The sequence below is a fragment of the Macadamia integrifolia genome, chromosome 2 (assembly GCF_013358625.1).
Source record: "Macadamia integrifolia cultivar HAES 741 chromosome 2, SCU_Mint_v3, whole genome shotgun sequence".
Taxonomy (NCBI): domain Eukaryota; kingdom Viridiplantae; phylum Streptophyta; class Magnoliopsida; order Proteales; family Proteaceae; genus Macadamia; species Macadamia integrifolia.
Genome location: NC_056558.1, coordinates 19,161,500 through 19,188,462, shown reverse-complemented (window position 1 = coordinate 19,188,462; position 26,963 = coordinate 19,161,500). Strand labels below are relative to the sequence as shown.

Sequence of the window (26,963 nt, the reverse complement as noted above, 5' to 3'; positions counted from 1 at the left end):
TTTTTGGGGGGGGGTGGGGTGGGGTGGGTGGGTTTGTGAGGGGGAAGACTTGATTCAGACAAACTATTGGAAAGTGAAATCGTGTCTACAAAAAAACTGATATGCAGCAAGTGCATAGCCAAATTTTATTACAATGTGTGTCAGAGACTCGGAGATTGTATCACCTGATCAACAATTAAATCTAAAGAACTCGTAAATGGTTTAGATTTTTCTACTAAAATGGCTTATGTTTATAAGTGAAGGCAACATGTCATTTCAGTTCAAGCAATGTTGGAAAAATAAAAGAAAAATGCTGCAGGGTTCTACGTTCTTACCGAAAGCACTGATTTGGTTAAAAGCACCTGTAGATAAATATCACTTAGTAAATCTGATAGTAGCTCAGCTATGAAATGGAGTATGCCAGACAAACCTCTTTTAGTCATCCATGGGAGCTGAACTGGCTCCTTTGGGTGAGTTTGTGAAATTTGCTCGCAACAAATTGACAGCATTCTCATTCATGAATGCCAAAGCTCATGATGCATGTCATACTAATTCCGAAGTTCATGATACATGTCATACTAGTATCAGTACTAGTATCAGTGCAGTCAGAGGGTTGCCTATTGTCACATAAGGCAGCTGACTGAAATACTGTATTTTCCTTCCTCTTTCACTCTTCAATTGGAAGTTACCATAACAATTAGCTACAAATGCATTTCCCCTAAGTCACATAAAAATGAAAATTGTATACTACTAGAGGATAAGATGCCCCAGGATAGCCCCACTAGGCAGCAACCTTCACAACTTCCATTGCCGTTTGTATTTTGATACAAGTCTTCTGTTCAGCATTGTCCAGTCCAAAATAATTTCAATCTTGATGATAAATCTCTTTAAAATTTACCAGAGCAATGGTGAAGGTCCTAAAATCAAGGTTCCATACATATATCAGAATACCCGCCCATTTTACCATTACAACTGATAAAAGCAACTGTATCAATGAAGTCATCTTAAATTCTTAATTCATCACTACCACTAATCAGAATCGATAAAAAAAATAGGAATAGGAAGCCTAATGTTCTGAAAATTTTACAGAACATTTGGTGTCTGTCTTGGTACTGAAGAAACTCCTTTCTCTGATTTTCTTCCTTTGGTGTGTATTCAAATGGAAAATTAAAACTCGTGGCTAAACGCTAAAACATAAAAGAGTGGGAGATCAAGGTAAAAGGAACATGATGAATTAAGCAACAGCACATCCAAGCTAGATAAGAGGTAAAATGGACTGGGGGACACATTTATCATAGGTTCTGAGGGCTCTGTACATAATGTAAAGCCGATATCCTTCTCCTACAGGACAGAATGAGGATCTATGATGAGTCATATTATAATATACAGGTAAGGGTGTCAATCAGCTTGATTCCGGTTTTTTGTTCAGTTTCGGTCTGGTTCAAGTGGTGGACAACATGAACAGGATCCGAACCGAGAACCGAAAACCAAATCGGTTCCACAATCTAATACTCAAGCCGAATCTGTTCATTTTGGTTCAGTTTCGGTTCCAATTTTCGGTTTGAAGTTCGGTTCCATTGATATTCTGTGTGCCACACCCACTCACTATCTCACTGCCGGAGAAAACAAATCACCTCTGAATCTCTACAACCACACCCACATACCTTGTTCCCAACACCCAACAACTCAGATCTCAAAGATAAGATGTAACGGCGACCTTCCCACAACCATGATCTCAAAGCAACATCACTGCTCGCTTCAACATCCAGATCTACATCAACCATTTGTTAAAAGCCAGATCTTTATCCCCTTGAGGATCAAAAAATAAATAAATAAAATAAAATAATATAATATAATATAAACACCAGCAGTCTAGTGCAACACCATGGAAGACGATAGTCATGGCACTACGTACATAAGAAGGTCTAGCAAAAGGCATCATCAGTGGCATCGGAGAGGCAAGGGGCTGGGCTGCTGGAGGAAGAAGAGAGAACAGGGATTAGGGATTTAAGGTTCCTCGGGAGTTGGCAGATACGGAAGGTGAGAGATGAATTAAAAAGTGACAAGGGACATGGGAATTAGTATACATCACGTCATCTTTTACTTTTTTTTTTTTAATAAAATACATGACGTCAATACTTCTTGTTCATTCCTGATAACTAACTATAACAAGAATGCTAACTTGACGTTCTATCTGCACCGAAAGCCGCTTCTTTCAATTGATGGGGAGTTTACCTATAAAAGCCAGGCCGCCGAACCAGAGAGTAATTCAAAATTGGGACAGGCTGGGGAACAGCTGACGAGTCTTTTTCTTCTTTTCTTCACTATTTACCAATCAACACATCATGACATCAACAAGTCTTCTTTTAAGGGAAATTCGGTTCAATTTCGGATTGAACCGCAGTTCTTATACGCTGAACCATAACCGATCCGAACTGAGGTGGATACTCATATACTCGAACCGAATCTATTCGCGTCGGCTCAGTTTGGTTCAGTTAATTTGGCTCAGTTTCGGATTCGGTATTTGGTTTCGGTTACAAATTGACACCCTTATATACAGGTCCTCAAAGTTTCAAGCTTTAAAGCCAAAAAGCACTTGCATGCAACTTGTAGGTCCAAGTTTCAAGGGGAACATATGCAATAGCCACTTAAAATGCATGTCCTTGAATTACTATAGCCTGTTAAGAACCTAATGGTGCCTCCTGTAAATGGAATCCCCACTCACCAATTGGTTTGGTCTATGGAGACATCTGCCAGGTGAAGATTGCAAAGCATCTGCCCCCTTCTCTGGCCCAAGGAGACTCCAAATAGTATCCTCAGACCTACAAGATGATCTCTAGCTAAGAAATGGAAGCTTAGCAATCCATCTAGAAGACCAATTATAGGCTAACTGGGTTGGTTGCTACATGGGAATATTGAAGTTTGCCATCATGAACCTTCCAAATTCATCAAAGGAGCACAAAGAGAGGTTCAGGAGAAGGATACTATCATTAGAGACACCGAGTCACGGGTCAACCTCAAAGAAGATTCCAAGCCATTGGAGGTAATGGTATATGCGATGCAGATCTTAGCTTGTAAGAGGAAAACCAGAGCTTGTGGTTGCTGGAGAACAGCCAGTTCGATGGCTGAAGTTCTTCTAATACTGAACCATAATTGGTTCAACCTGAGCCATTGGTTCAGGGTTTGGTTCACGTTACAGTTAAATTAAGTCCCCAGTGGATTATAGGGATCAAGGCCTAAAAAATTTAGGATTTTTTCTTGTAATGAGCCCATTCTATAAGCCCGAAGATGGGAGATGTGAGGTCTATACGAAATTAGATGTTAGTTTCTATTTTGGCTGTTATCCTAGATTCCAGCCATGATTTCTATTTTTTAACGTAATAGATAGTTTGTATTTCGCAGAGAGACTTACATTGTAAGGGATCCCTCCTACCATACATATGGGTTTCATATTTTGTGTTTGTTATTGAAGTCATAAATAAAGAAGGGGTCATAAACCTCACCTACGATTTGAGTTATAAAAAAACTTGGCTTTTGCCTCTGTGAGTCAGTAGTGTTGTTGTCCCTTGGACTGTGGTGACATAACTCCATCCCTGTTGTGCTTAATCAACTAGATGGGATTGGTGGTGATGCCCTTCCTGCAGGCCTAGTGGTGATTCTAGGTCATATAACCCTTTTTTCTTTCCTTCTATTCTGATTTTTATTTTATTTCCTTGCATATCTTAGGTCTCCTACCCATTCAAATGAGTTTTCCTACTATGTTTTGATTCTGAAACTCAGGTTTACACGGCTGTTAATCATCTAAACAGCAATCCCTTGTCTGATTTGATTTCGTCCCTGTCAAGCTAACTATGACCAGATTTGGGGATTGAACTGGCTCTTTGATTTCCTTCTATTAAACCTCACCTAAATTCTAGTTTACTTTCATTCACTGCTATCCTATACTGTGAGTTTGGCTTTCTAAATCTGATTGTCAGGTTATAGAAACACATCAATATGAGGTGATGGGCTCATGGACCCAATTTCCTCCAATGGGAAATCTCCATTAGTGTGCTATTGTGGATAACTAGCACACTTAATAAGAATTTCATCTAATATTTGTCCTCTACAAACAAATAGAATACAACAAATAATTGTAACAAACTTGGTATCTGTCTCTTCATTAAGTCCCTTTGACCTTATACAATGGATTCAAAAGTCCTATTATAATCCCTTAACAGTACTGTTTCACATGTTATAACAGCAACCACGGAAGTCTATTAACTAATATTAGTGTCCTCAATTTGACTATGAGGTTTAGATTTTCATCTGAGAAAAAACAAATAAGATATGAAAGTCATTCAATACTATAATTAAAAGGACGTGATTACTCACGGTTGTAATATTCTGTGTCCATTATTTCTAGTACCGCATAAAACCTAACATCACTAGTATTATTGCAACAACAACAACAACAACATCCAAAACCTTATCCCAACTTAATGGGGTCAGCTACAGCGAGATTCCAAGCAAGGATAAGCGCAAGGATCCATGCAAAAAGATTGACGGGTTATGGATGCACTAGAAAAGCTAAACAAAAGGAAAAGCAATAGTGTTTCCAAGATCCAAACCACCCAACAATTACGACACTTTTAACAATAAGCATACTCTACCAATTATTGCATTTTATAGTTTAATAACGATAATTTGATAAAAATATTAGCATCAGACAATCGTTCTCCACTTATACTTGTACTCGTACTCATAAGTCATAACCATTCTGATCATGTTCCAAGTTCTTGTTTCAAATCCATAAAGTGAAAGAGGTCTTCTACTTCACAGGCTCTTGCTTAATTAAGAAGAGAGATAATAGGACAAAAGTATGCTTCTTAATTGGAACAGCAAGAACTGTGCCCACTTGACATGTTCAAGGCATTTCGAAGACAAACCACGATAAAATTTATTTACTATTGCATACTACGTAATTAATCCATACCCATTATCAGCAAAATGTTATTTGCATACCAGTAATGGCAAAAAAATTTAAGCTTCATTGTCGTGTAACTTTTTTTCTTTTTTGGGAAAATATTAACATTATTATGCATAGTGAGCATTAGGAGATTATGACATAATACGTGGCAGTAAACTGGTCAGTCCACGTGATAGAGGAAATTGCACCCATCCCAATAACACAATTTCAGCTCCAAGTGACCAAGTTGCTCAAATTACAAATGAGAACCCAACTGATTCTTGGAGATAAACTATATAATCATCCAATATCAAACTTTGATTCTTGGAGATATACTATATAATCATCTAGAATGGCACACCCCTTAACTTTTTAAGGTCTCCGTTGAATTTTCGGTTGAAGCACATCCATAGTATTCTTTGTGGCAACTTCTTCATGGAGTGGTACATCTTCGATAATATACTGTTCCACATAATCATTATCAATATTCACCTGTGGGATAACAATGCTATCAAGATGTACAGGTATCGGTAGACAAATCTGGCATTCCTTAAATACCACATTATGTGGTTTCTCACTCCCATAATGTTGTCATCCTCTAAAAATCTAGCAATATGAGTTTCCACAATTCTAGTACTATACGAGAGTGTATTAAACCTGTAGCCCTTTGACTGGTGGCAATAACAAATAAAGCAGCAACTTATGGGTTTAAGGTTAAGTTTCTTTTCAAGTTGATTAATGCGAATCCGGGGTTCCAATAACCCGTTTTGGATCTCTTATGGGGCCCACTTTAAACATTCGATATCCAATTACAATGGAACAGTGGAAACTCTGTAAATACTCTGAAAAGAATGGCAGTATCGTAATTCTTGGAACTTAACTAGGAAGAAGAAAAAGGTAGTTTTGACTTTTGAGTGTGCAACGTATGCCAATGACAAACTAGGAATAGGAATTAAAATATGGACCAAAGAGGATAGAAGAAAGGAGGACCAAAGCTGCAAAGAAGGAACAAAATAAGGATACGAGAATCGTGAGAAGAGAAACGGAGGGGAAAGGAGCTATCGTCTTCTTGCTCACAATCAGTGAAGAACCAAGGAAGCAAAATTGATGGCAGCCCCTGCAATCAGACTCAAACGACACTGAAACTCCAAGATGAAGAATCACCCATACCTATGGAACTGAACCAGTAGCAACAAACCCTGGATTTAAGTGCAGGTCGAGCTACATGCTTCTGGTACTGAAACCAGTGGTAGTTGCAGACCTGTGATTCACAGAAGAAAGCTATTTCAGGTATGATATTCTGGGGTTTGTGTCGCCTATGGGAGCCCTACCCTTGACCCAAGCTATCAGGCCCAATCGATTGCTCCTCTAGCAAGATTTGCAAACCCTTTTCTGTTGGTATGGAAACAGTTGCACGAAATATAGAACAGAAGAAGATGAGAGAAGAAAGTAGAGGAAGAGAAGTTGGGCATCGCTGGAAGAACAAGAGAAGGGAGAGAGAGAGGGGATGGTCACACTACCTGATTCCTACCAAACCGGCACAACTCAAATAAATTACTTTATTCAAATCTGAAAACTATACTGTATTACATGTCCACGTTAAAGGAAAAATTAAAACATATTAATGGAAACAAAATGAAATAGAAACAAAATAATCCCTATGCATCTAACTCCCAAAAATAAAGAGAATAAAATTAAACTAACAAAGAAATAAAATCTTCCATGAATAACCTCCTAAGTAGCCTACCAAAATAAAAGATGACATAACATTATTTCCCAAATAAATAAATCCTAAATTTCCTTGCTGAACAAAACCCAATTGGACCTAGTTCGTCTCGGCTAAATTGCCAAATGGGTCAATCTAGTTCAGCCACGATTATGCATCAGATTGTATAATTTCGCTTTAGCAAAACAGCCCCAAACATGAAAATATCCTCAACTAGGTTTTCGTCTAACCCACAACTCATATGGAATTTTAAGAACTGACTTACTGGGGAACCCGGTTCAAAATATATACGGTCGTCTTTAATACCTCATTCCAAAAATATTCGGGCAATGAGGAGTTGCTCACCATACTGCGTACCATTTCCATAAGGGTATGATTGCATCTCTCTGCAATACCATTTTATTCAGGTGTACCAAGAGTTGTGTATTGCGGAGTTATGACCTTTAACTTAATCCATTGGGCAAATGGTCCTTCACTTTGCCCTAGGTCTGTATGTCTTTCTGTCTAGCTTAATTTCAATTTCAGCACAAAATACTTCGAAAGAATTCTTAGCATCAGTCTTTTCCTTTAATAGATAGATGTAACAATATCGAGAATAATCATTAATAAAGGTGATGAAATACCTTTCACCGGTAATATAAGGATCAAAGTGTCCACATATGTTAGCACGTATCAGTTCCAGACAGCCGTTCCACTCAGCACCATCGGATCACTAAGGCCAACTTTCGTCCTTGCTTGATGGGTGGGTCTTGTAGTCAAGCTCCCTTCAGCCTTTGCACTCAAGGTTCATTCTTCGTCTAGCCCAAGGATACACGCCTCTATCACTTTTTGGGACGCATGCACCCCATATAAAATGTCTACTTGAGACTGCCCCTTGGCTCGTAGGTCCTAACACAAGATAAGAATTCTAGCTCTTCCAAAGTGGTATCTCATTGATGGCTCGGACCCCCCGAAAGGAGGCCTTCTTTGCCCTCCACCTAATATGTGCAGCACACTAATCCTTGTGGCAGCTACCTTGTTTGTCTTTGATTGCGAAACTTGGATTGAGATCGAGATATTGAACCTTGGTAATGACCTTAGTCTGTTGAGCGATACGGAGTCATTTCTCTTTCAAAACTTCCAGATAAAGGATGTGGGTTTAGCTTCTTTTGTTATCGGCATAGATATATATCATGATAAATCTCGCCAATTGCTTGGGATGTTAGAAAAAACGTATATTAATAAAGTTCTGGAAAGATATGGTATAATGAATTACAACCCCATGTGATCCCCCCAAATCAAATGAGATAAATTCATCATAAATCAGTGCCCAAAGAATGATCTAGAATGAACGTTGAATGAAGGACATTCTCTATCCTTCCACATTAAGGAGTCTCATGTATGCTATAACATGCACCCGTCCGGACATCAGTTATATTGCTAGTATTTTAGGCCGATTTGTCAAATGATTTTGGTATGGATCACTACTTGTCAGCGAAGAAGGTGATTAGAAACTTAAAGGGAACAAATGAGTACATGCTTACTTATAGAGGATCTTATCAGTTGGAAGTGATCAGATATTCAAAATCTAGTTATACAGGATGCTTCGATAGTAGAAAGTCCACATCAGGATATGTCTTTCTACTATTTAGTGGGGCGATCAATTGGAAGCCCAACAAACAAATTTATGTCTCTACTTTTACTATAGAAGTAGAGTTTGTGACATGCTTTAAGGCCACATCTAAAGAAATTTGGTTACGGAATTTTATCTCAGGATTTCGGGTTGTCGACACCATTTCAAAGCCATTGTAAATGTATTATGACAATGTTGCCATTGTATATTACTATAAGAATAACAAGTATTCATGTAGAGCAAAGCATATTGAAGTGAAATACAACTTTGTGAAGAAAGCAGTTCAAAGATAGGAAGTATCTATTATACACTTCAAAACAAGTCTGATGATTGTTGATTCCATAACCAAGGCATTGGCGCCTAAATACTTTATAGATCTTGTAACAAATATGGGTTTCTTTAAAGTATGATATAATGGTCAACACTTCTACTTATTTAATAACATGATCATATTTCCTGTTGTTTCAAAATATTTGTTTAAATCTATCGTTATGTGTGCACATTTACTTTGATACAAGTGAGAAATTATGTTGGATCATTTAGTTACAGACTTTAGGTCTATGCCCTACTTATGCATTGGTTTGAATAACGTTGTTAATATTATGGCAATGGAAGGGAGATGTCAGTATACGATGTATAACCGTTATGATCCACATTGGTAGTTTTCTCAAATGAGGTATTATGATTGTGTTGGTATAAATAAATAAATAAATATATATATATATATATTTATTTATTTATACCAACACAATCATAATCCCTCCTTTATATATATATATATATATATGTGTGTGTGGGGTCTTCACAACTCACACCAATGGCATACCCGAAATTATGCCACTCGCACCATGGGTATTTTGATCATTGATCTACCACTGTTCACCTTTGCATCGGGTTTTGCGGAGAAAAAGCCGTTACGACAAATCCTATCCGTTGTGTCTGACTAGGATCTTTGATCCTGGCCGTCCACGTGGCACGGGAGTGCCCTTAGTAATATTATAAGGGCGCTCCAGGGGTACCACAAATACCCCCTATATAACTCACGCCAGTGACACAAGGGTGGGAGATACTTTTAGCTGGTGTTAGTAAAAATATTCCATATGTCGCGTTCTTCTTCGTTCTGTTTATGTAAGAAAAATGTTTTTCTTACTTATCCTAAATGTCCACTTCCAAAGGAGGAGGCTTTGTCTCTGATTCAAGCTCTGTTCATTTCAAGACCACCGTCTTTCATCATTCGAATGTTCAGGAAGCTAGAAATGAATCGACAGTCAAAGATTACATCTCAAAATACTCCAACTTCATAGATCAAGGTCAGTTCAAATGTTCTAAGACGTCTGTTTCAAAGAAAGACATTGTTGTCGCTGCGCTAGCCACCGGTTCAATAAATGATGCATTAAGGGTGATTAAAGAAGGTGATCCATTTTCTTTTATTCTTAATTACGATCGATTTTCTGCAAATCTCCACAATATTTTCAAGGAAATGACGTCACTAACACTAGCTAAAAGTATCTCCCACCCCAATGTCACTGGCGTGAGTTATATAGGGGGTATTTGTGGTACCACTAAAGCGCCCTTATAATATTACTAAGGGCGCTCCCGTGCCACTTGGATGGCCAGGATCAAAGATCCTAGTCGGACACAACGGTTAGGATTTGTCATAACGGCTTTTTCTCCACAAAACTCGGCGCAAAGGTGAACAGTGGTGGATCAATGACCAAAATACCCATGGTGCGAGTGGAATAATTTCAGGTATGCCATTGGCATGAGTTGTGAAGACCCCACCATCTCTTGGCTTCATCTCTGATGTTACCTGAAGCACATGATGGTTGTCGTTGACGTGACATATGTGGCTTACTCTTTGTTTATATCAATTTAGCCTGAGTTCTATCGACTAGTTTATTCTTGGTTTCTTCCATGCTTTGTTTCATAGTTCTTCATGCCCATTCTCTTCTCTAGGTTTACTCATCCTTGAGCCTTTATTATAAAGCATCTCTCTCTTTCCAAGGTGGGGGTCAAATGAGTTAGGTTAGAGGAATGACTATGAGAAAAACCTGTAAAAGGCAACCAAGCATACAAAGCCAAGAAATAAAAGTTCTTAAGGGGGGAAAACCCCCCTCGACGCACTTTCCCATATGCCCAAACCTATGCGATAGTCCAAAATCCAAAAGCCAGGGGTAAAAATATTTAAAAATACAAAGCCCACTTAAGCATTTTTTAATTAAAAAAAAAATCAAATGAAATAACTAAAGTATATCCCTAAATTAAATTTGTATTTACAAGTGCTAAATCTAATAACCTTCCTTGATATTGAGGAGACATAAATTACTCAGTTTGTTCCCATTTATGTTATATTCTGAGGATTTTCTTTTCTTTTCTTTTCTTTTCTTTTCTTTTCTTTTTTTCTTTTTTTTTTTTTTTGGGTGAGGGGGTGGGGGAGATTAATTAACTTTTGGTTTGCTGCATTTTTCTTTTTCCCTCCATTAAGAAGTAGTATCAAATGTTTATTAAGAAAGGAAGATGAAAGCTTCCCTAATTACGTTTAAGAGTTGAAACATAGGGAACTTTTGGATTCAACTCAACTCAGATTTATTCCAACTAAATGGGGTCATGGATCCTTGCTTTCCAATCAGCTCTATTTAAAGACATAATTGTTACTAGTCCTAAGCTATGCATGTCTTTTCTCACCATTTCTTCCAGTGTCCTTTTATAGGCCGACCCTTGGCTCTTTTAGCTCCTTCGATTTGAATCAAGTCATCTCTTGTACTGAGCACTCAAAGGCCTCCTTTGTTTTTCACATGTCCATCTCACCGACTTTCTCACAACTTATCATATATCAAAGCTATGCCTAAATTAGCTCTAATTTGTTCACTCCTTATTTTATATTTTTTAGTTTTACCGCTCATCCATCTCAGCATCCTCACTTCAGTTACACTAAGTTTGTTTATATGTTGTTTTGTGCGTAACATTCAGCTCCATACATCACTGTTGTCCGCACAACTATCCTATAAAATGAAGAATGTTTTCCTTGTGATTATTCACAAAAAATTAAGATTTTTTCTCTTAACTAAGCCATTTCCCAATTAAACTGGGTATGCTACACTTATCCACCTACATTTCACTCTCTGATAAAAAAGAGTACAACGAACAAAATTTCATTTTAGAAACAGAGCTTTGGTAAGAAGTGATAACACATAAAACCATCAAGAGAACAAAAAGTGTGAAATAGCACCTTAATAGAAAAAATAAGTACTTCTTATTGGTTTTTTATAGGAAACAACAAAATAGAAATCCATTTGAAGAACACCAACCATACCCATTCACAAAAGAAAACTCATGACCCCACCCCCAAAAAAAAAAAATCAAGGGAAAGAATTAGGAATATTTCAGATTTCATATCAATGCAATAGGTAATTATAAAACTAAAACTATCTCAAGTTGATCTCTACTTCAGTTCAGTCCAATTCAGTGAACATTTGCAGGAACCTGTCCTATTGCCTCCTCGAACCCCTAATTCACAGATGGAGCACCCAAATCCAAAAGTAGACACTCATCCAAACTTCACACTATTATAGCAGAAAAATAAAAAAAGGTTTCTCAACGACCCAGGAGGAGAAGCTTCATCACACAAAACCCAATTTGGGGAAAAATGAAATTCAACCACCAAAATCGGTGAAGGCAAAACAAAACAATCCATGAACCACACAAACCCCCAAAAACCAGCACTTCGAAAACAACCAACCAAGTCGAACTAATAAAGTACATAAAGCAACCAAACCCAGAAAAAAAAAATTTCGTAGACAAGGAATCAAGAAGAGAAAGAAAGATTGAGCACCTGAAACAGAAGTAACGGAGGAATGAAGCAAAGAGACGCAGGTGTTGACAAAAAGAGGATCATGAAATACAAAGAATCGGATGACCCAGTTGGCAATTTGGTAGAAACAGCAACCAGCAACCACATAGACAAGTTCCGTTCTCTTATGGAAGAGGATCTCGAACATAACAGAGACAAACCACAGAACCAAAGTGGCCACAAAGAAAGCTCCAGTATTGTTCCCATGGCTTCCCCTCGCCATTCCTCAATCAATTCGTCTCTTCTTTTGTTCTTTTCCTGTGCTTCCTCTCTTGGCAACCCATGCTTTACGAGCTTCAAATCTTGAAAATTGTGTCTGAGCCGTGTGTGGGTGAGACTCGAAGTGTTCGAAGAGTGTTCTTCAATCGTAAGCCGAAAGGACTCATCGAAGAGGAAAAAGGGCAATAAGATAAGGGATCTGTCGCCCTTCTTGCAATGATGTAGACAGCGGTAACGGTCTATTGATCACTCCTGTGGTGGGCCACATCAGAACCTAATTTGCCACCCGCTGGGCGCCTCTAGAGAGAAAACGGGGCATTGTTGAGTGATTCCAATCTAAGGGTTGTCAAAGTTCAGGCCGAACTGGAAGGATCGACTGAAACCAATAGTATCAGCCAAGATCGAATTATCCACTTACCATTGTCCGCTTTGGATTGATCCGTGGTCATAGGGTAATTAGCACTTGCATAGATTTAAAAGGCCTCCTAAAGAAGTAAGGACCTAATCTATAGATACCGACTATGGTTTTCCTTCACTCATCGATGTGGGAGTAAACACAATAGAAGCCTCCTAGTGAAGGGAAGAGTGTATTCGAGTCGAGGGTCTTTCCTTTAGCACCAATGATGAGGCTTGGGAATATACCTCATGATATTGCTCGCTTTAGGCATCTTGATCCGTGGCCTGAAGGCTGACTAGTACCTGCATGATTTTAAAAGGCCTCATGAAGGAGTGAAGACTTCAACACTCATATGGACTATGATTTTTCCTACATTCATCGATGTGAGACTATTTTCTTCTTAAACAAGTTTTTACCCCACAACAGGTTCCATGAATTGTTACCAATGAGACTAATACAAACAAAAATAGAACCAAGAAAAGAAAATATATAAAATCTGTTAAGTTTTTGGAGTTTTTAATTAAATAAATTTTGGGATCTCAATACAATATGTAAATTTTATTGATTTCCGGCTATTTTAAAGATTAAAAAATAAATATTATATTCCAATTCCAATTCCGAGTCTGATTCCTTAAACCTGAAAGCCATATGTAATTACGATAAAATCTATGTTGATTGCTCTTTAGTTTGTTAGGCTTGTGTAGACAAATATTTCTAAAGCTAGGTGTGCTCCTATAGTATTCTGCAAGTAGGGATGTAAACAAATAGTTGAAAATTAGTATTCGATTTATGTTCATATCTGTTTAGGAAAATCCATATTCATAAAATCACTCTCAGGAAACTACATTAAAATATTCAACACATTTGGCATGATAATATAATATATTAATTAAATATATAGATATATAAATGGTAAATAGGATGTGAACGTTGAATATGACATATATAATTATAATTTATTATATATCCACCGAACCGGATAATAACCAGATTATCTGATTAGTGATTGAATTTGGAATTAAATGCATTTTTCATATCCGAATGGATAAACGGTCTAAGTTTGTATATTAAATTTGTGAATGGATTTGGAAATGAAATTGTCTTATCCGAGTTAAATTGGAACAGCTTACATACCTGCCTTGTAAGCTACCTGCAAGGCCTTATGTTTTACAAATACTATATATTTTCAATGGAAAAAATAACTTTATCATAATGTGTAGCATTAGGTAATGCCTCCCTTCCAGTTTCTCTCTTCTCTCTATGAAATGACATATCTACACCTTATTTTCAATTTAGGAAAAAGTTTTTTTTTTTTTTGGGTAAATAGCAATTTTATTGCTAAGGGGAGCATGAAAAGCTCGAGGCTTCCTGATTACAACAGGTAGCCAAGGAGTGATTTAGGAAAAGGTTCTTTCAACATGAGGCGGTGTGTCTATGTCTAGACACATGAGTGTTTTTTTATGATTTTATTTTTTTATTAATTTTTTTAAAGAAAGAGAAAATATAATCATTACATTTTCTAAATAGAGAAAAAATAATAAGAAAATTTATTGTGAATGGGGGTAGAGGATGCCTCATGCTGAGGAGAGACTTTTCCCTTTTAGTTTATTCTGCTTGGTGGTCGGTCATCCATCCGATGTTCACTGATTCCCAACTCTAATTCCCCAATGAATGTTGCTGTGGGTGTTTTATTTTACCAATAAGAATTATAATTACTGATAATGATAATAAAAAAATGCCAAATTTTTTAAGGTAAGAAGAGAATGCCACTTCATGACCCATCAAGATAAAGAGTGTGGATCAGGTATTTATATTGGCTGATCCACAAATGGAAACCACCAAAGAGTTGATTGTTGAGTAGACTCTCATATTGGACTGATCGATCTCCAAGATAAGGCTCTTTTTATAACACACAAAAAATTTAATAAGCCAATTCTAATCGAGCATTTTACCAAAAAACCAACTAGTTGAGACTATTGAATGGTATGGATGATAAAGTCACTTGTCACTTTAGATTCAACCATATACACATCCTTGGTGTATTGACACGCATCCCTATGTATATTCATGTGAAGATCATAGTTGTACTTTCAAAGTACTGAATTTTCAAATGTAATATACTTTCCACTTATGTGATACGTGTATAAAAGACCACTACTCTCAACAAAGTTCGGACACAATCCAACAATCGATTAACAAAAATTTTGCCTAATCAAATAGACTTATCTAGTTGGTGTGTCCACCTCATATTGATGAGATGAATCACATAAAGGGTCGGCATGTAAATTTGGGTTCAGGACCCACACAAAATAAATAATGGCTCTTTGACCAATCAATGGGGAATTGGTCGAACCATTGGTCTAAGTACTGGTCAATGTTATGGACCAAGAAAAGTGGTAGGCACTCTAGTCAGTCTGATTAAACCAGTCTTTTTATTACTTGGCTAAATTAAATCTAACACATGCATAAATTGGCATACAATGAAGCAAAATAGTGAACATAAAGGGTGGGGTTTAGAAAAACACATACCCGAATGTTCAGCTACAAGGCAAGGGTGAGTATACATAAGTTAAACACATTAAACATAATACACAACATGCCATGAATGAACTGAAAATAGATCTAACATGAAAGAAAAACTATAAAATAGAAGCAAGCATGAACTGAAGCTAATCAAGCATCTGGCTACCTTTTTTCTTTCGTGTTCATTCAATTATGTTCCTAGGGAGACTAACAACGTCGCTGACTCCTTAGCCCGGAAAGCCACCTCCTTAGCATGCAGGATGGATTGGCCCTCTTCCACTCCTTGGATTTCTGATCTATGTAAATCAGACTCCTTGGGCTGGTCATGCATAAATATATAGACTCGTATTTACCAAAAAATAAAATAAAAAAGCTAATCAAGCATAGAAACATGAAGGGACATCTAATGCCAAGATGGCAAAAAGCATGAATTTAAGATCATCATGGGTGTATAACCACTACCTAAAGAAGGTAGGATCACACACACTTAGGGGTATGAACAAGCAAGAAAACAAGGCAAGATGAGATGTATTTCCATAAAAATTGAACTCGGAAGCTTACCTAATGGAAGATCAACAAAAATATAAGGTTGAGGTTGGAGGATGCTTTTGACCCATGAGGGAAACTTCAACTTAGATTCCTACATATCAAAGCTCATTCTTTTTAACTCATTTTAATAAAAGAGCAACTCTATATACTAACAGTTTGACAAAGAGCACAAGAATAAACCCCCGGATTTTCAAAAACATTAAAGGACCTTGTATTTATAGATTTAGGAGAGACTATCCACTCCTTAGTATGTTATGGGGTCACACAACTCCATCTCAACCATTCATAAAAAGGGTGTACGTAGTGCACGAGGCTCCTACAACTACAGGGTCTGAAGAGGGTCATAATATACATAGATTTACTTCCGCTTCGCAAAGTGACTATTTCTTAACTCAAACCCGTGACCACTAGATGATAATGAAGCAACCTTACCATTGCACTAATGTCTGCCCTCTGCATATTGCATCCCTAGAGTTAATTTTTCATCTATTGTGCAAATGAGTACCAACACACTTGACCAATCAAAATTAGACAAATGCATTTAGCACGTCTATAAGGTACCTTTGGGGAGGGGGTGTTGATGTCGAGTCAAGCCTTAAATTTGTTTACATGTTTCACGTACTTCAATTTGATACGAAAATCTGAGATTGCGTTGACAACCTCCAAAATCTTAAATCATCATAATGGAATATTTTTCGAACAAATGGTAAAAGAACTCAACTCCATACTAAACTTGGTATGACAAAATAATCTTCTATTCGGTCTTCTCGGCAACTTTCCGGAGTAGATTAACATATTTCATCAGATTTTCCTCTCTAAGAATATTTTGGTCATTTTGTATAGATTGTTTTAAAAAGTAATGGAAAATGCGGAAACTTTCCAAATTAATCTATGTATACAAGACCTCCACATCTCAATGGATACTCATCATAGTTAAATCAACCTCTAGGATGACAAAAGGAAGTATCTACAAAACCAGACCTGACTTTTGGTCTCCGTTTGGTTGTAAGGAAAATTAAATGAAAATTTTGTTTTTATTACCTCACATGTTATATCACGAATTTCAAATCATTCCATATTTGACTATTAAAGTTCACTTCACTTTTCATCCAAATCCCTTTGAGTTTGAAAGGTAAAATAAAAGTTATATTTACAAAGCATCATTAATAAATATGGTAAAAAATTAAAATAGTTTATATAACCATGTGAAGTAATCCTTTACTTTAATTTTCCTTACAACCAAATGTTAGCCTATAGTATTTCGGAATCTCACTGTTATGGTTTCAGGCCCAGGCCCAGCACTTATCCACCTTATATGGATTATGGATTCAAAAAATCCGATACTACTAGGACTACCACATGAATTATCCAGGAAAGATTACACAAGATATCAATTCCATCCGAGCTGGCAAGATATGAAGCTCCCCACTGAGTCAAGAATCATGATACTACAAAAGAGTATAAAACTATAAACCCTCGTTTTCACAAAGCATGTGGGAGAGAGTGCGCCACGTGTACAACCAAGCAGTCCACGCTTATCCACGTGTCAGCCCGTGGGAGGCAAACCGAGATCGTGCTCAACAACAGCCTCTTATCAACAAGTGGCCTAAATAAACGTATAAAATTCTCTCTCTAACAATACATCTATTTTCTCTCCCCTCCCCTGTTCGGCAGCTTCAATCGCCATGACCACTTTTGCTACAGCTGCAGCTCTCTCTCTTCCAATCTCGCTCTGTAGAACCTCAAAGGTTAACACTAAGAAGGTAATTTAAGCTTCTTTTTTTCCCCCCCATTTGATCTGTTAAAATTATCAGAAACCCACTAAATTTGGTAGAAATTTTCACTTGGTTAATAGCTCTGAATCGATTGATGTGGGGTTTCAGGGAGTCAGAGGATTTGGTGTGTTTGCTATATTTGGAGAGGAAGGAGGGTTGGTGGAGAAGAAGAACACTTGGGGTACACTGTTCGACGTCGAGGATCCAAGACCTAGAGTTCCTCAGTTGAAGGGGAAGTTCTTAGACGCAAATCAAGCTTTGGAGGTTGCTAGATTTGATATTCAGTACTGTGATTGGCGAGCTCGGCAAGATCTTCTAACTATCATGCTTCTTCATGAAAAGGTAATTATTTTTAATCATTTGGTGGGTTTGAAGTTGAAAGTTGATGCGTATGTCCTGATTATTCTTGAATGGCCTTTTCATTTTTATTTGTTTTTCTCTGGACTTTGTTCTTGAAGGTTTTGGTTTCTGGGTTTAGGGTTGCAGATTGATGGGGTTTTCCTTGTTTTACTGTTATGATTGAGTTTTGACTTTCATTTTAAGTTTTTTAAGTTTAAAATGGTGGATTCTTTCTGATTGTTTAGTTGGTCATTACTGTTTATGTGTTTGTGTGGCTTCAGGTAGTGGAAGTTCTGAATCCCTTGGCAAGGGATTACAAGTCCATAGGTACCATGAAGAAGGACCTTGCAGTGCTGCAAGAAGAACTGGCACACGCTCACAAACAGGTCAGTTGATGAGGGTGAACATAAGCTTCTTACACAAATTCTTCCATGAATAACACATGCTCACTTATCCTCAAAAGAAAAGCCCATTTAATTGGACACTTCTAAGAAAGATCTGATCATGGGAAACATTAAATGGACGGAATGTGACTCAGAATCCAATCTGATAAGAAGATGATATCAGTCAAGGATTAATGCTTTAGTAGAATTGTTGGGTCTTGCTTTGGCTCCAACTAATAGGTGTCCTATTTGAATAAAGAAGAACTGTGTCATATCCTGTTCAAAGATTGAACCATTTTTTCTTCTGGCTTCTGAATATACCAGGTTCACATATCTGAAGATAAGGTTGCTACTGCACTTGATAAGCTGGCATACATGGAAGAATTGGTAAATGATAGGCTGTTACAGGACAGGAGTACAACTGAATCTGACAGAACTTCCCCCACTCCAAGCACATCCTCATCATCTCTTGACAATGTGAAAAGCAAGTTGCCGCGGAAGAGCCTGAATGTGTCAGGTCCTGTTCAGCCATATGATACTTATTTGAAGAACTTCTGGTACCCAGTGGCCTTCTCCACTGATCTGAAAGATGATACCATGGTAAGCTAATTCTCCTGCAGAGCATTTCATCTGAGTACGTAAGCAAGATATTTATCCTCTCTATTTGTATGGAATCCTCCGAACATTTTTCCTTTGACCTTTCTGTTCCAGATTCCTATAGAGTCCTTCGAGGAGCCATGGGTAGTATTTCGTGGGAAAGACGGGAGCCCTGGTTGTGTTCAGGATACATGTGCTCATAGAGCATGTCCACTTCATCTTGGCTCAGTCAATGAAGGCCGCATCCAGTGCCCCTACCATGGTTAGTAAGATTAGATGAAAAAAGTTTGGTATGCACCTTATAGATATGGTTAATACTACATATATAGGTACATTCATGAGTATAATTGATTATAAGAAGGAATAATTGCTAGACAAATACATGTTCTAATTTGTAACTTGGGCGGATGAACTTCAGGGTGGGAATACTCGACGGATGGAAAATGTGAGAAAATGCCTTCAACTCGGTTACTTAATGTGAAGATAAGATCAATACCTTGCTTTGAACAAGGAGGGATGATCTGGATTTGGCCTGGCAGTGATCCTCCAACTGCCAACCTCCCTTCTCTGGAACCTCCTCCTGGATTTCAAATCCATGCAGAGGTAATTTCACTGCATTTAGTTGTCAGATAAATGTTCCATATGAAATACAACGTTTAGCAGAGGTGATTTGTCTGTTTTCTTCTAAGTTTCTCAAACTCATTTCCTGGTTTTCCATATATCTATTGGTAGTAATATTTTGTGCTTCCGTGTGATTTTCAGATTGTCATGGAACTGCCAGTGGAACATGGGCTCCTTCTTGACAACCTCCTGGATCTTGCACATGCCCCTTTCACCCATACTTCTACCTTTGCCAAAGGATGGAGTGTGCCTAGGTTTGCCCCATAACTTTTATTCCTAAAATTGTAATAAGATATTATCAGAGCAGCCTATGATTGTTTTTCAAAAACCTAGGACAGATACAAGTCACACACAGACATCAAGGCTGAATGAAAACATGCTCTAGGGATTATTAGTTTAGTTCTGAAACAGTGAATTAAGTGGTTACCAGTAACAGACATCATCCACTGACTAACATGGCATGCTAATGATCAAGTAAATTTAAATTTGATTGGATTAGGACTATAGGGATCACAGTTACCTGTTAAATTAGAATTTCAGCATCTGTGGTCACTTCCTTGTGCTATTAACATTACAACCTTTCTAAATTCTCAGCTTGGTGAAATTCTTGACTCCTGCATCTGGCCTTCAAGGGTACTGGGACCCATACCCGATAGACATGGAGTTCCGCCCACCATGTATGGTGCTTTCAACAATTGGGATCTCAAAGCCCGGAAAATTGGAGGGGCTAAATACCCAGCAATGTTCAACACATCTACACCAACTTCATGTGTGTATGCCTTCATCAAGACAGAAAACAAGACTATTGTACAGAATGTCTCTGGATTTTGCTCCTATTCTGAAGCAAATCCCATTCATGCATCTCTTGTGGAGACATTTTGCTGAGAAGGTTAGAATCTCACTCCATAAAGTAGCACAAAATCAACAGACCCATATAATTTCTGTCATGAATAAGGTATATAAACATAATATTTTGGTAAATCCATTAAAGCTTAGACATGAAATTTCGGCTTATGAGTTTAGATGATACACATGAAAATCCATATATTAGTTTAGACAACGGATGGATGGGATCTGTATACTATCAATACAGGTGAGCTGCTGAACCCACCGCAACTAGTGATTGGATGACCATAAGTTTTGTGTTTCAGACAAGCACTGACAATCCCAGCCAGAACTTGGGGGGGGGAAAAAGGTAACACTACCTGAATGTTTGTCCATGTGCTATTGTTAACTAATAACTAATGTGTTGAGTCTGTGAATTTATAAATGTTCACAGTATACGAAGTCTCTGATTTTGTCCATATTCATCATCACAGGCCTATAAATTTATACAGTTTGCAAGTTAGTGTCAAGGAACAGAGGAGGGATTACTGTTCCTCAAGGAATTTTGAGATGTTCTGAGAGATTCTTCTTATGCTTTCCCCTGTTTCTTATTACCAATCACTTGTTATATTTGGACCTAAATCCTGAACATATCTGTACATGACACAGGTTCTGAATGAAGATCTGCGGCTGGTACTTGGTCAGCAGGACAGGATGAACAATGGAGCAAATGTCTGGAACTGGCCTGTGTCATATGACAAGCTAGGAGTAAGATACAGGTTATGGAGAGATGCTGTAGAAAGAGGAGCTAAAACATTACCTTTCAGCAATACCAAGTAGATTATCAGCCAAGAAATGGATTTCAACCCCTTATTGGTTCTCAACTTGAAACCAACAGTATACAAAGTTGCGGAAAATCCAAATGCAATATCCCTGTATCACCACCCACCCCTCTTATCTCTCAATAAGTGGAGCAGAGACCCTCCGGAAACTGTTGATGGATCAGAAGCATGGAAAAGAAGATATCTATGTACAAGATCCTTGTAAAGAAAAGACTACACAATCTTTATGGCTTTTTTGTGTACAGGGCTGAACCCATTTTTTTGAACTTCTGCTTCCCATTCAGGTCAATAAATTCACAAATCCATTCTTGGAACTGGTCTTTGTCGATTGATCTGTTACCGGTGAAATCAAGCTATTGTTGTGATAATTTAAGAATTTCAGTTGTTGAAGACAATAAATACATGCAATTCAATTGTGTACAGGTGCATTTTGAATTGCTTCTGATATGTATTTGATCTTTCTAATTCAAGTGGGTAAACCTGTTATGGTAATGATCTAGGAAACTTGTTAGTAATGATTTGTTGCTCATGATTTAAATCCAATGGAGGGTTTTCGATTGCAGACGTAGTCACACATTCAAGTGCCAAATGCTAGTATGAGATGTTCAGCCTTAGGAATAGGCCAAATTCAATTCTTGAGGTTTAGACCACAGAGATTAAAACAACAAAAACCCATCTTAGGATCAACAAATTTTCCTTACTATTCACTGAAATATCCCAGTATCAGTCAATTTTCCAAAAACCCATCTCTGTAACAACAAAAATTTCGTTATTATTCATTGGAAGATCACATTATTATCAAACACAGAAACGCCTGTACATAAAGAAACCCTAACTTCCCTTTCCCCCAAAAGATGACAAAGAAGCAAGCCATCCTCTTTTCCACTCGATCCTCCTCATCTGAGACATGAAAAGGAAATTACAGAGCTGAACCACAGTAAGGGCAGAAGCTGAAATCAGGATCAACGACACGAGCACAAGAGTGACAACGAAGAATATCAGTGAGCGTGGAAGGAGACGAAGAGGTTGGAGGAAGAGATACCGAATCAGGGAAGAAGAGATTGCAGTTTCTACAATACGTTAGAGGCTCTTTACCAGGCCAACGCCAAACAGGAAGAAAGAAAACCTTCAGAACTTTCTCATAATCCACCAGATCAGCCGGAGAACCGCAGTTGATGCAGCGACCAACACCGGTCTTCAGAACCTGACGTACTTGTTGCTCTAATCCACCCACGAAGAAGAAGAACATCTCTGCTTCTTAATTCTCTGTTTCTGATTTTCCCTTTTCACTTCTTTTTCTACTCTTTTTAGGGTTCCTCAATTTGATTTAAATAAACGCCAAGACTAGAGAACAGAACTGGTGGCTCTATGCTTTTCTTCTCTCTCTCTTTTCTGCAATTCCCAAGTATCGATCTTTTACTAATCGACGCCTGGAGTTTCTCGAGGTTTCTTGACACAAGTCAGGGGTGTGGCCGTGTGGGGTGTTCGGTGTTCTCTGTTTCGCTGTTTGGCTGCTTGACAATCAGTTGAAATCCTATATAGGTCCGGTTCTAGTATGTTTGGGCTAGCCAAGGCATTTGCCGGATACATATGCTCAGTTTGGTTGGAAGGAAAATAAAGGGAAAGGAATTGAAGTCTATATCAAATTATCAACGTAAAATCATTGCCCAAAAAAATAAAAATATAAAATGGTAACCTTTGTAATTAAATCTTGATGATTTAAAAAGTAATATAAATAGGGGAGAGGGTTTCGTAAAAATAGCATCGGTTCTGCACCATCATAGGAACCAATTGGAATGCACGTGAAAGCATCAATAACAGTGGATTTTTGCCTTTTATGTGGGGCAGGGCAGTTATTTTGCCCTTCTATGTCTCTTGGCGTAGAGTCATACTGCCTTTTTACAGTTCTTTTTCCCTATAATTATTGTAGCATATATAGTTATTACTTATTTGAATTTAGCCAAGATAGTGCCAAGATCTAAAGGTTTGGAAGGGAGTGGAGATGATGTAATCCAGAGTCCAGATGGCTTATATCCCACATTAGAGTGGGTTCATTATAACATGGGCAAGAGATCACAGCCTGGTCTCTTAGCCCTTGCACCATTGCAGGACCTAATGAGAGTGTGTGCATGGACATCAAGTAGAATGGAACTTTTGATTTTACAAGGGGTGGGGAGGTAATTTCACGTGCCTCTATATCAAGGGCAAGTGACCTAGCAACTAGACAACTTTCTTTTCCTTTTCCTCCTTCCCCTTGATTCCATTGTGGGGAGAAATCTACCCACTACCCCAATGGTAGTGCAGAGAGTATCATCCTCATTATGCCTATATATGTCAAAACAAGAAAGGGTGTATCAGTGTGGACCCTATATCTCATTATACAAAAGGGTGTATGTATGAGTAGACATGAATAAACATAAAAAGGATTTTTTGTCTGAAAGGTCTAGACTCCTGACTCTAGATTGTGAGAGAAAGAGAGAACCATTTAACGCCAATTGAAGTGCAGCAAGTGCATGTGCCCCTTCGTTCAGAAACTATACTTTTCCAAAAGATTAGACCAAAGGGTAGTTTAGATATTTCTTCATCTGAAAATGAATAATGGGGATATATTCTAAATATAATTTAGGGCGGGGGATCGCTCTCAGGCTGCATGGCCATACACCAGCACGAGGCCAATGAAAGCATGCCTTGAGGCATCAACAGGATTATAGTTTACTCCCACCCCTACAGCATGATGTTGAGAATACCCTTCCCCTGCCCAATCAAGGATCACATCCCATTGTTAAAGAAATTCTCTCTTTGTGAAAAAGAAATTGGGTCCCAAAAAATAAAAAGAGTGGAGTTTCTCAATGGGTTCTCACTGCCCAGGATCTCTTGTATACCAAACCATGAAGTCATTTTTATAAGATTAGTAAACCTACCATCATTACTATTTTAATAAGAACCCTTATGTTGAGCACTATAACAGTACCACTGTGATAACCTAATTCTCATTTTGCAAACCATATACATAATACATTTATATAACTTTGGTCCCTCTTTGTGATTAGTGAACTTCTTTGATGTGTCTAACTTGTTGATAAACTAGATTTCATTGCAATCCCAATCTCACTGTGATCATTTTTTTGAAATCAATTGACCCTAAAGATCTAAGATCCTTACAAATCCGCCATTGCCATTAATATATTGTTGATTTCTTCTTCAGTAATTAGAGATCAAAGCTGTACATAATGCTCTTATGTCGCTAATGAAGAACTAAGTTCAAACCGTAGCGTCAAGACCCAGATTAATCAAAATTTGGAGGATTTCAAAGCATAAAATAAGTTTAAAGGAACTCCATTGGTAAGACATTCGAATCTCCGCTTTGCGTAAAAAAAAGAATCACTGTATTAGGTTTGTCCCTTATTTTCTTCGCTCAGCTAATCAGAAAATCTGGGTTGATTTGTAGAGTTGTAAAATCCCAAATCTTGTAGAACAACTGGGAATATTGTCCCTCATACACAATATTTTGTAAATTACACAATTTATAACTAATAATTTTTGTACTTCTTAATGAATATAGTTTTCAAGAATATTTCTCAATATTATTTGTTTAATTTTAATTTCTCATAAATTATTGTTCACTATAACTTTCTTTTTTTAAGAAGTAATTTTTTCATTAATGAAAAAAGGATGAAGAGTAACAAAAAGATTCACATTACATTGAACCAATCTCACCAGTAGAAAAGAATAACTCAGAGAAAATTTCTCTTCACCCATGATCATAATCTGTTCCCCTAAAAATGCCCTTAACACAGCTCCCAGACTCCCACCCTCCAAAAAAAAAAAATTTGTGTGTCGTGGGTGAAGAGAAAATGGATCCTTAACCAAAGTCAGAATTGGTTACTTTCTCAAAGTTGTTATCGGAGTAATGAATCAACATAAACTATCACACCCTGCTCCCGCTAGAATACCTGCGGTGTGACTAGGTAACATAAACAGGGGGAAAGTATACAGGCCATCAAACAAAATTATACCATAGACATCATCAGTCATACTCAGAAGTATATCATATATGTGATCTGGTAATGTCCAAAGTAAATGGACCATCAAAATTACAATGTATTGCACTTCTACACAGAGTTCCATGAATGCTATAAACATGTGAAAATCAGATTTATTCACATAAGGGCTTTTCAGCTTTATCCTGTTAAAGAAATACATAGTATGAGAGAAAAAGTAAAATATACTTCATTGACTTATGATTTACCATTTTGCCAAGCTCATCTTGCTAAATATTATTGATGTCGCAGAGAACCACTTCTAAATAATCAAACTGTCATGATCCATCACCTGTTGTCATCTAGAGTACCTACCAGGCACTTCTCCATTAAGAACTCAGCATTCACCCAGGCATGGTATTTGTCTGGAATAAACTATTAAGAACAACATTTTGGATGTGTATCAATCTGGGTGACAATAAAGAAGAAAAGTGGATATGACAAAATTGAGCTTCTTTACATGGAGTGTCAAAGTAGACGAGCTGTCCACAAAGGTTCTTTTTGGTGGCAAGGGAAATTAAGGGGAAGGAAGAGAAGGGAAAATTTTCGAACCTAGGAAGGAAACTTTGTAATTATTATCTAACATGATTGTATAAGCTACTTAACTTTCTTATCATATTTAGTAATGATACTTTTAGATGTAATTTTTGTTTTACTTTTCAAATCCAAGAAATCTAGATGCAAAGTAAAGTGAAATTTAATAACCATATATGGAATGATTTGGTGTTAGTAACATAACCATGTGGGGTAATGCTTACAAAAGTTTCTTTATTAGGTTTGAAATTTTTTACTTCTCTCCTTCAATTGCCCTTGCAACCAAACGGGGCCAAAAGGAATGAACAAAGAGAAAAACGCAAACACAAATGCTGTCCACAAATTGGGTCCAAAAAGATAAAAGCAAATGGATGGCCCCAGGATCTGCAGATAATCACCAAAAATTGTAAAGCCAGAAAAGGATACTGAACATAGATGTGCAATCTTTCCCAGCTGCACTCATTAGTTTATCAACCCCTATCATACACCCAAATGAGATACATTAAAATTTAAATGGAAGGAAAACTTTACAAATGAATATTAATCAACAAAAAATCCTTTCAACCAACAAGATAACAAAGATAAGTTCTATAGCACAACTAAAATACAAGATGACAAAGTGTACACTCTATACCTCAATCAGTGCACAAGACAGTAAAGTAAGCACTATTTTCTCAGTAACAACAAGCTACTAGGACTCCTATGGTCAATCCAACAGACTTATCATTTGTTTGCTCCAAAAAAAGGCTGAAGAGCCATGGGCAAGGCAATGACTCATCCAGGGATACACTTTGCACCTGAAGGACATGCTTCCATGCACCTTATTATATCTAGAATGAAAACTCAAGTTGACCCCCTGATCATCCAATTAGTCCCTGAGTTACAAAAGGAATATGTGCCATAATGCTATTCAATCTACACATTAAGCCCAACGAAAGAAAACGATATGAAAGATTTTGAGTGAAAACAAAGCTTATCAACCTTTGCTATCTTATACAGTCCAATCCAATTAAATTATGTACAATTCTTTTGTACCTTTTATGGACTACAAAGACATTGAATTCACTGTTTGTTTGATTTTTTTTTTTTTGGTTAAAGACTTCACTGGTTTTAGAGATCATTAACAAGGGAATTGTTGTTAAACATAATCATTCAGTTTTCTTTTCTTTTCTTTTCTTTTTTTGGGGGGGTGGGGGGGGGGGGG

At 37.4% G+C, this 26,963-nt stretch overlaps 4 protein-coding genes across 6 annotated transcripts in view; 1 reads left to right on the top strand and 3 right to left on the bottom strand.

The window, feature by feature from the left end:
- LOC122071882 (TLC domain-containing protein 1-like) overlaps positions 1 to 12,539 on the bottom strand; it is a 13,990-nt gene extending 1,451 nt beyond the window's left edge. The window contains exon 1 of the mRNA XM_042636343.1: positions 12,098 to 12,539. Coding sequence (XP_042492277.1) covers positions 12,098 to 12,338 — 241 coding nt within the window. The 5' untranslated portion in view covers positions 12,339 to 12,539. The remainder of the gene's footprint in view (positions 1 to 12,097) is intronic.
- Positions 12,540 to 17,431: 4,892 nt separating this feature from the next.
- LOC122072133 (chlorophyllide a oxygenase, chloroplastic-like) lies at positions 17,432 to 21,632 on the top strand. The gene is made up of 9 exons (XM_042636694.1): positions 17,432 to 17,566; positions 17,687 to 17,920; positions 18,199 to 18,303; positions 18,625 to 18,900; positions 19,012 to 19,159; positions 19,316 to 19,500; positions 19,660 to 19,772; positions 20,113 to 20,407; positions 21,013 to 21,632. Exons 1-9 carry the CDS (start codon positions 17,489 to 17,491, stop codon positions 21,181 to 21,183), a joined length of 1,605 nt encoding a protein of 534 aa, XP_042492628.1. The 5' UTR covers positions 17,432 to 17,488; the 3' UTR covers positions 21,184 to 21,632.
- A 305-nt stretch (positions 21,633 to 21,937) lies between these two features.
- On the bottom strand, positions 21,938 to 22,708 carry LOC122072135. The gene has a single exon (XM_042636695.1). The coding sequence runs from the start codon at positions 22,432 to 22,434 to the stop codon at positions 22,105 to 22,107; it is 330 nt and encodes a 109-aa protein (XP_042492629.1). The 5' UTR covers positions 22,435 to 22,708; the 3' UTR covers positions 21,938 to 22,104.
- A 2,472-nt stretch (positions 22,709 to 25,180) lies between these two features.
- Positions 25,181 to 26,963, bottom strand: part of LOC122058476 (cytochrome b5 domain-containing protein RLF-like) — a 7,562-nt gene continuing 5,779 nt past the window's right edge. For all 3 annotated transcript variants that reach the window (XM_042621184.1, XM_042621175.1, XM_042621187.1), the window contains 2 exons: positions 26,186 to 26,236; positions 25,181 to 25,590 (listed from right to left, as the gene is read on the bottom strand). In XM_042621184.1, coding sequence (XP_042477118.1) covers positions 25,514 to 25,590; positions 26,186 to 26,236 — 128 coding nt within the window. In that variant the 3' untranslated portion in view covers positions 25,181 to 25,513. The remainder of the gene's footprint in view (positions 25,591 to 26,185; positions 26,237 to 26,963) is intronic.

Bases quoted from the DNA above. Each gene is read 5' to 3' on its own strand.
- LOC122072133 (XM_042636694.1), top strand. From the start codon at position 17,489: ATGACCACTTTTGCTACAGCTGCAGCTCTCTCTCTTCCAATCTCGCTC. The intron at 17,567-17,686 runs GTAATTTAAGCT...GTGGGGTTTCAG, and splicing joins CAAAGGTTAACACTAAGAAG to GGAGTCAGAGGATTTGGTGT. The intron at 18,901-19,011 runs GTAAGCTAATTC...TTTCTGTTCCAG, and splicing joins ATCTGAAAGATGATACCATG to ATTCCTATAGAGTCCTTCGA.
- LOC122072135 (XM_042636695.1), bottom strand. From the start codon at position 22,434: ATGTTCTTCTTCTTCGTGGGTGGATTAGAGCAACAAGTACGTCAGGTT.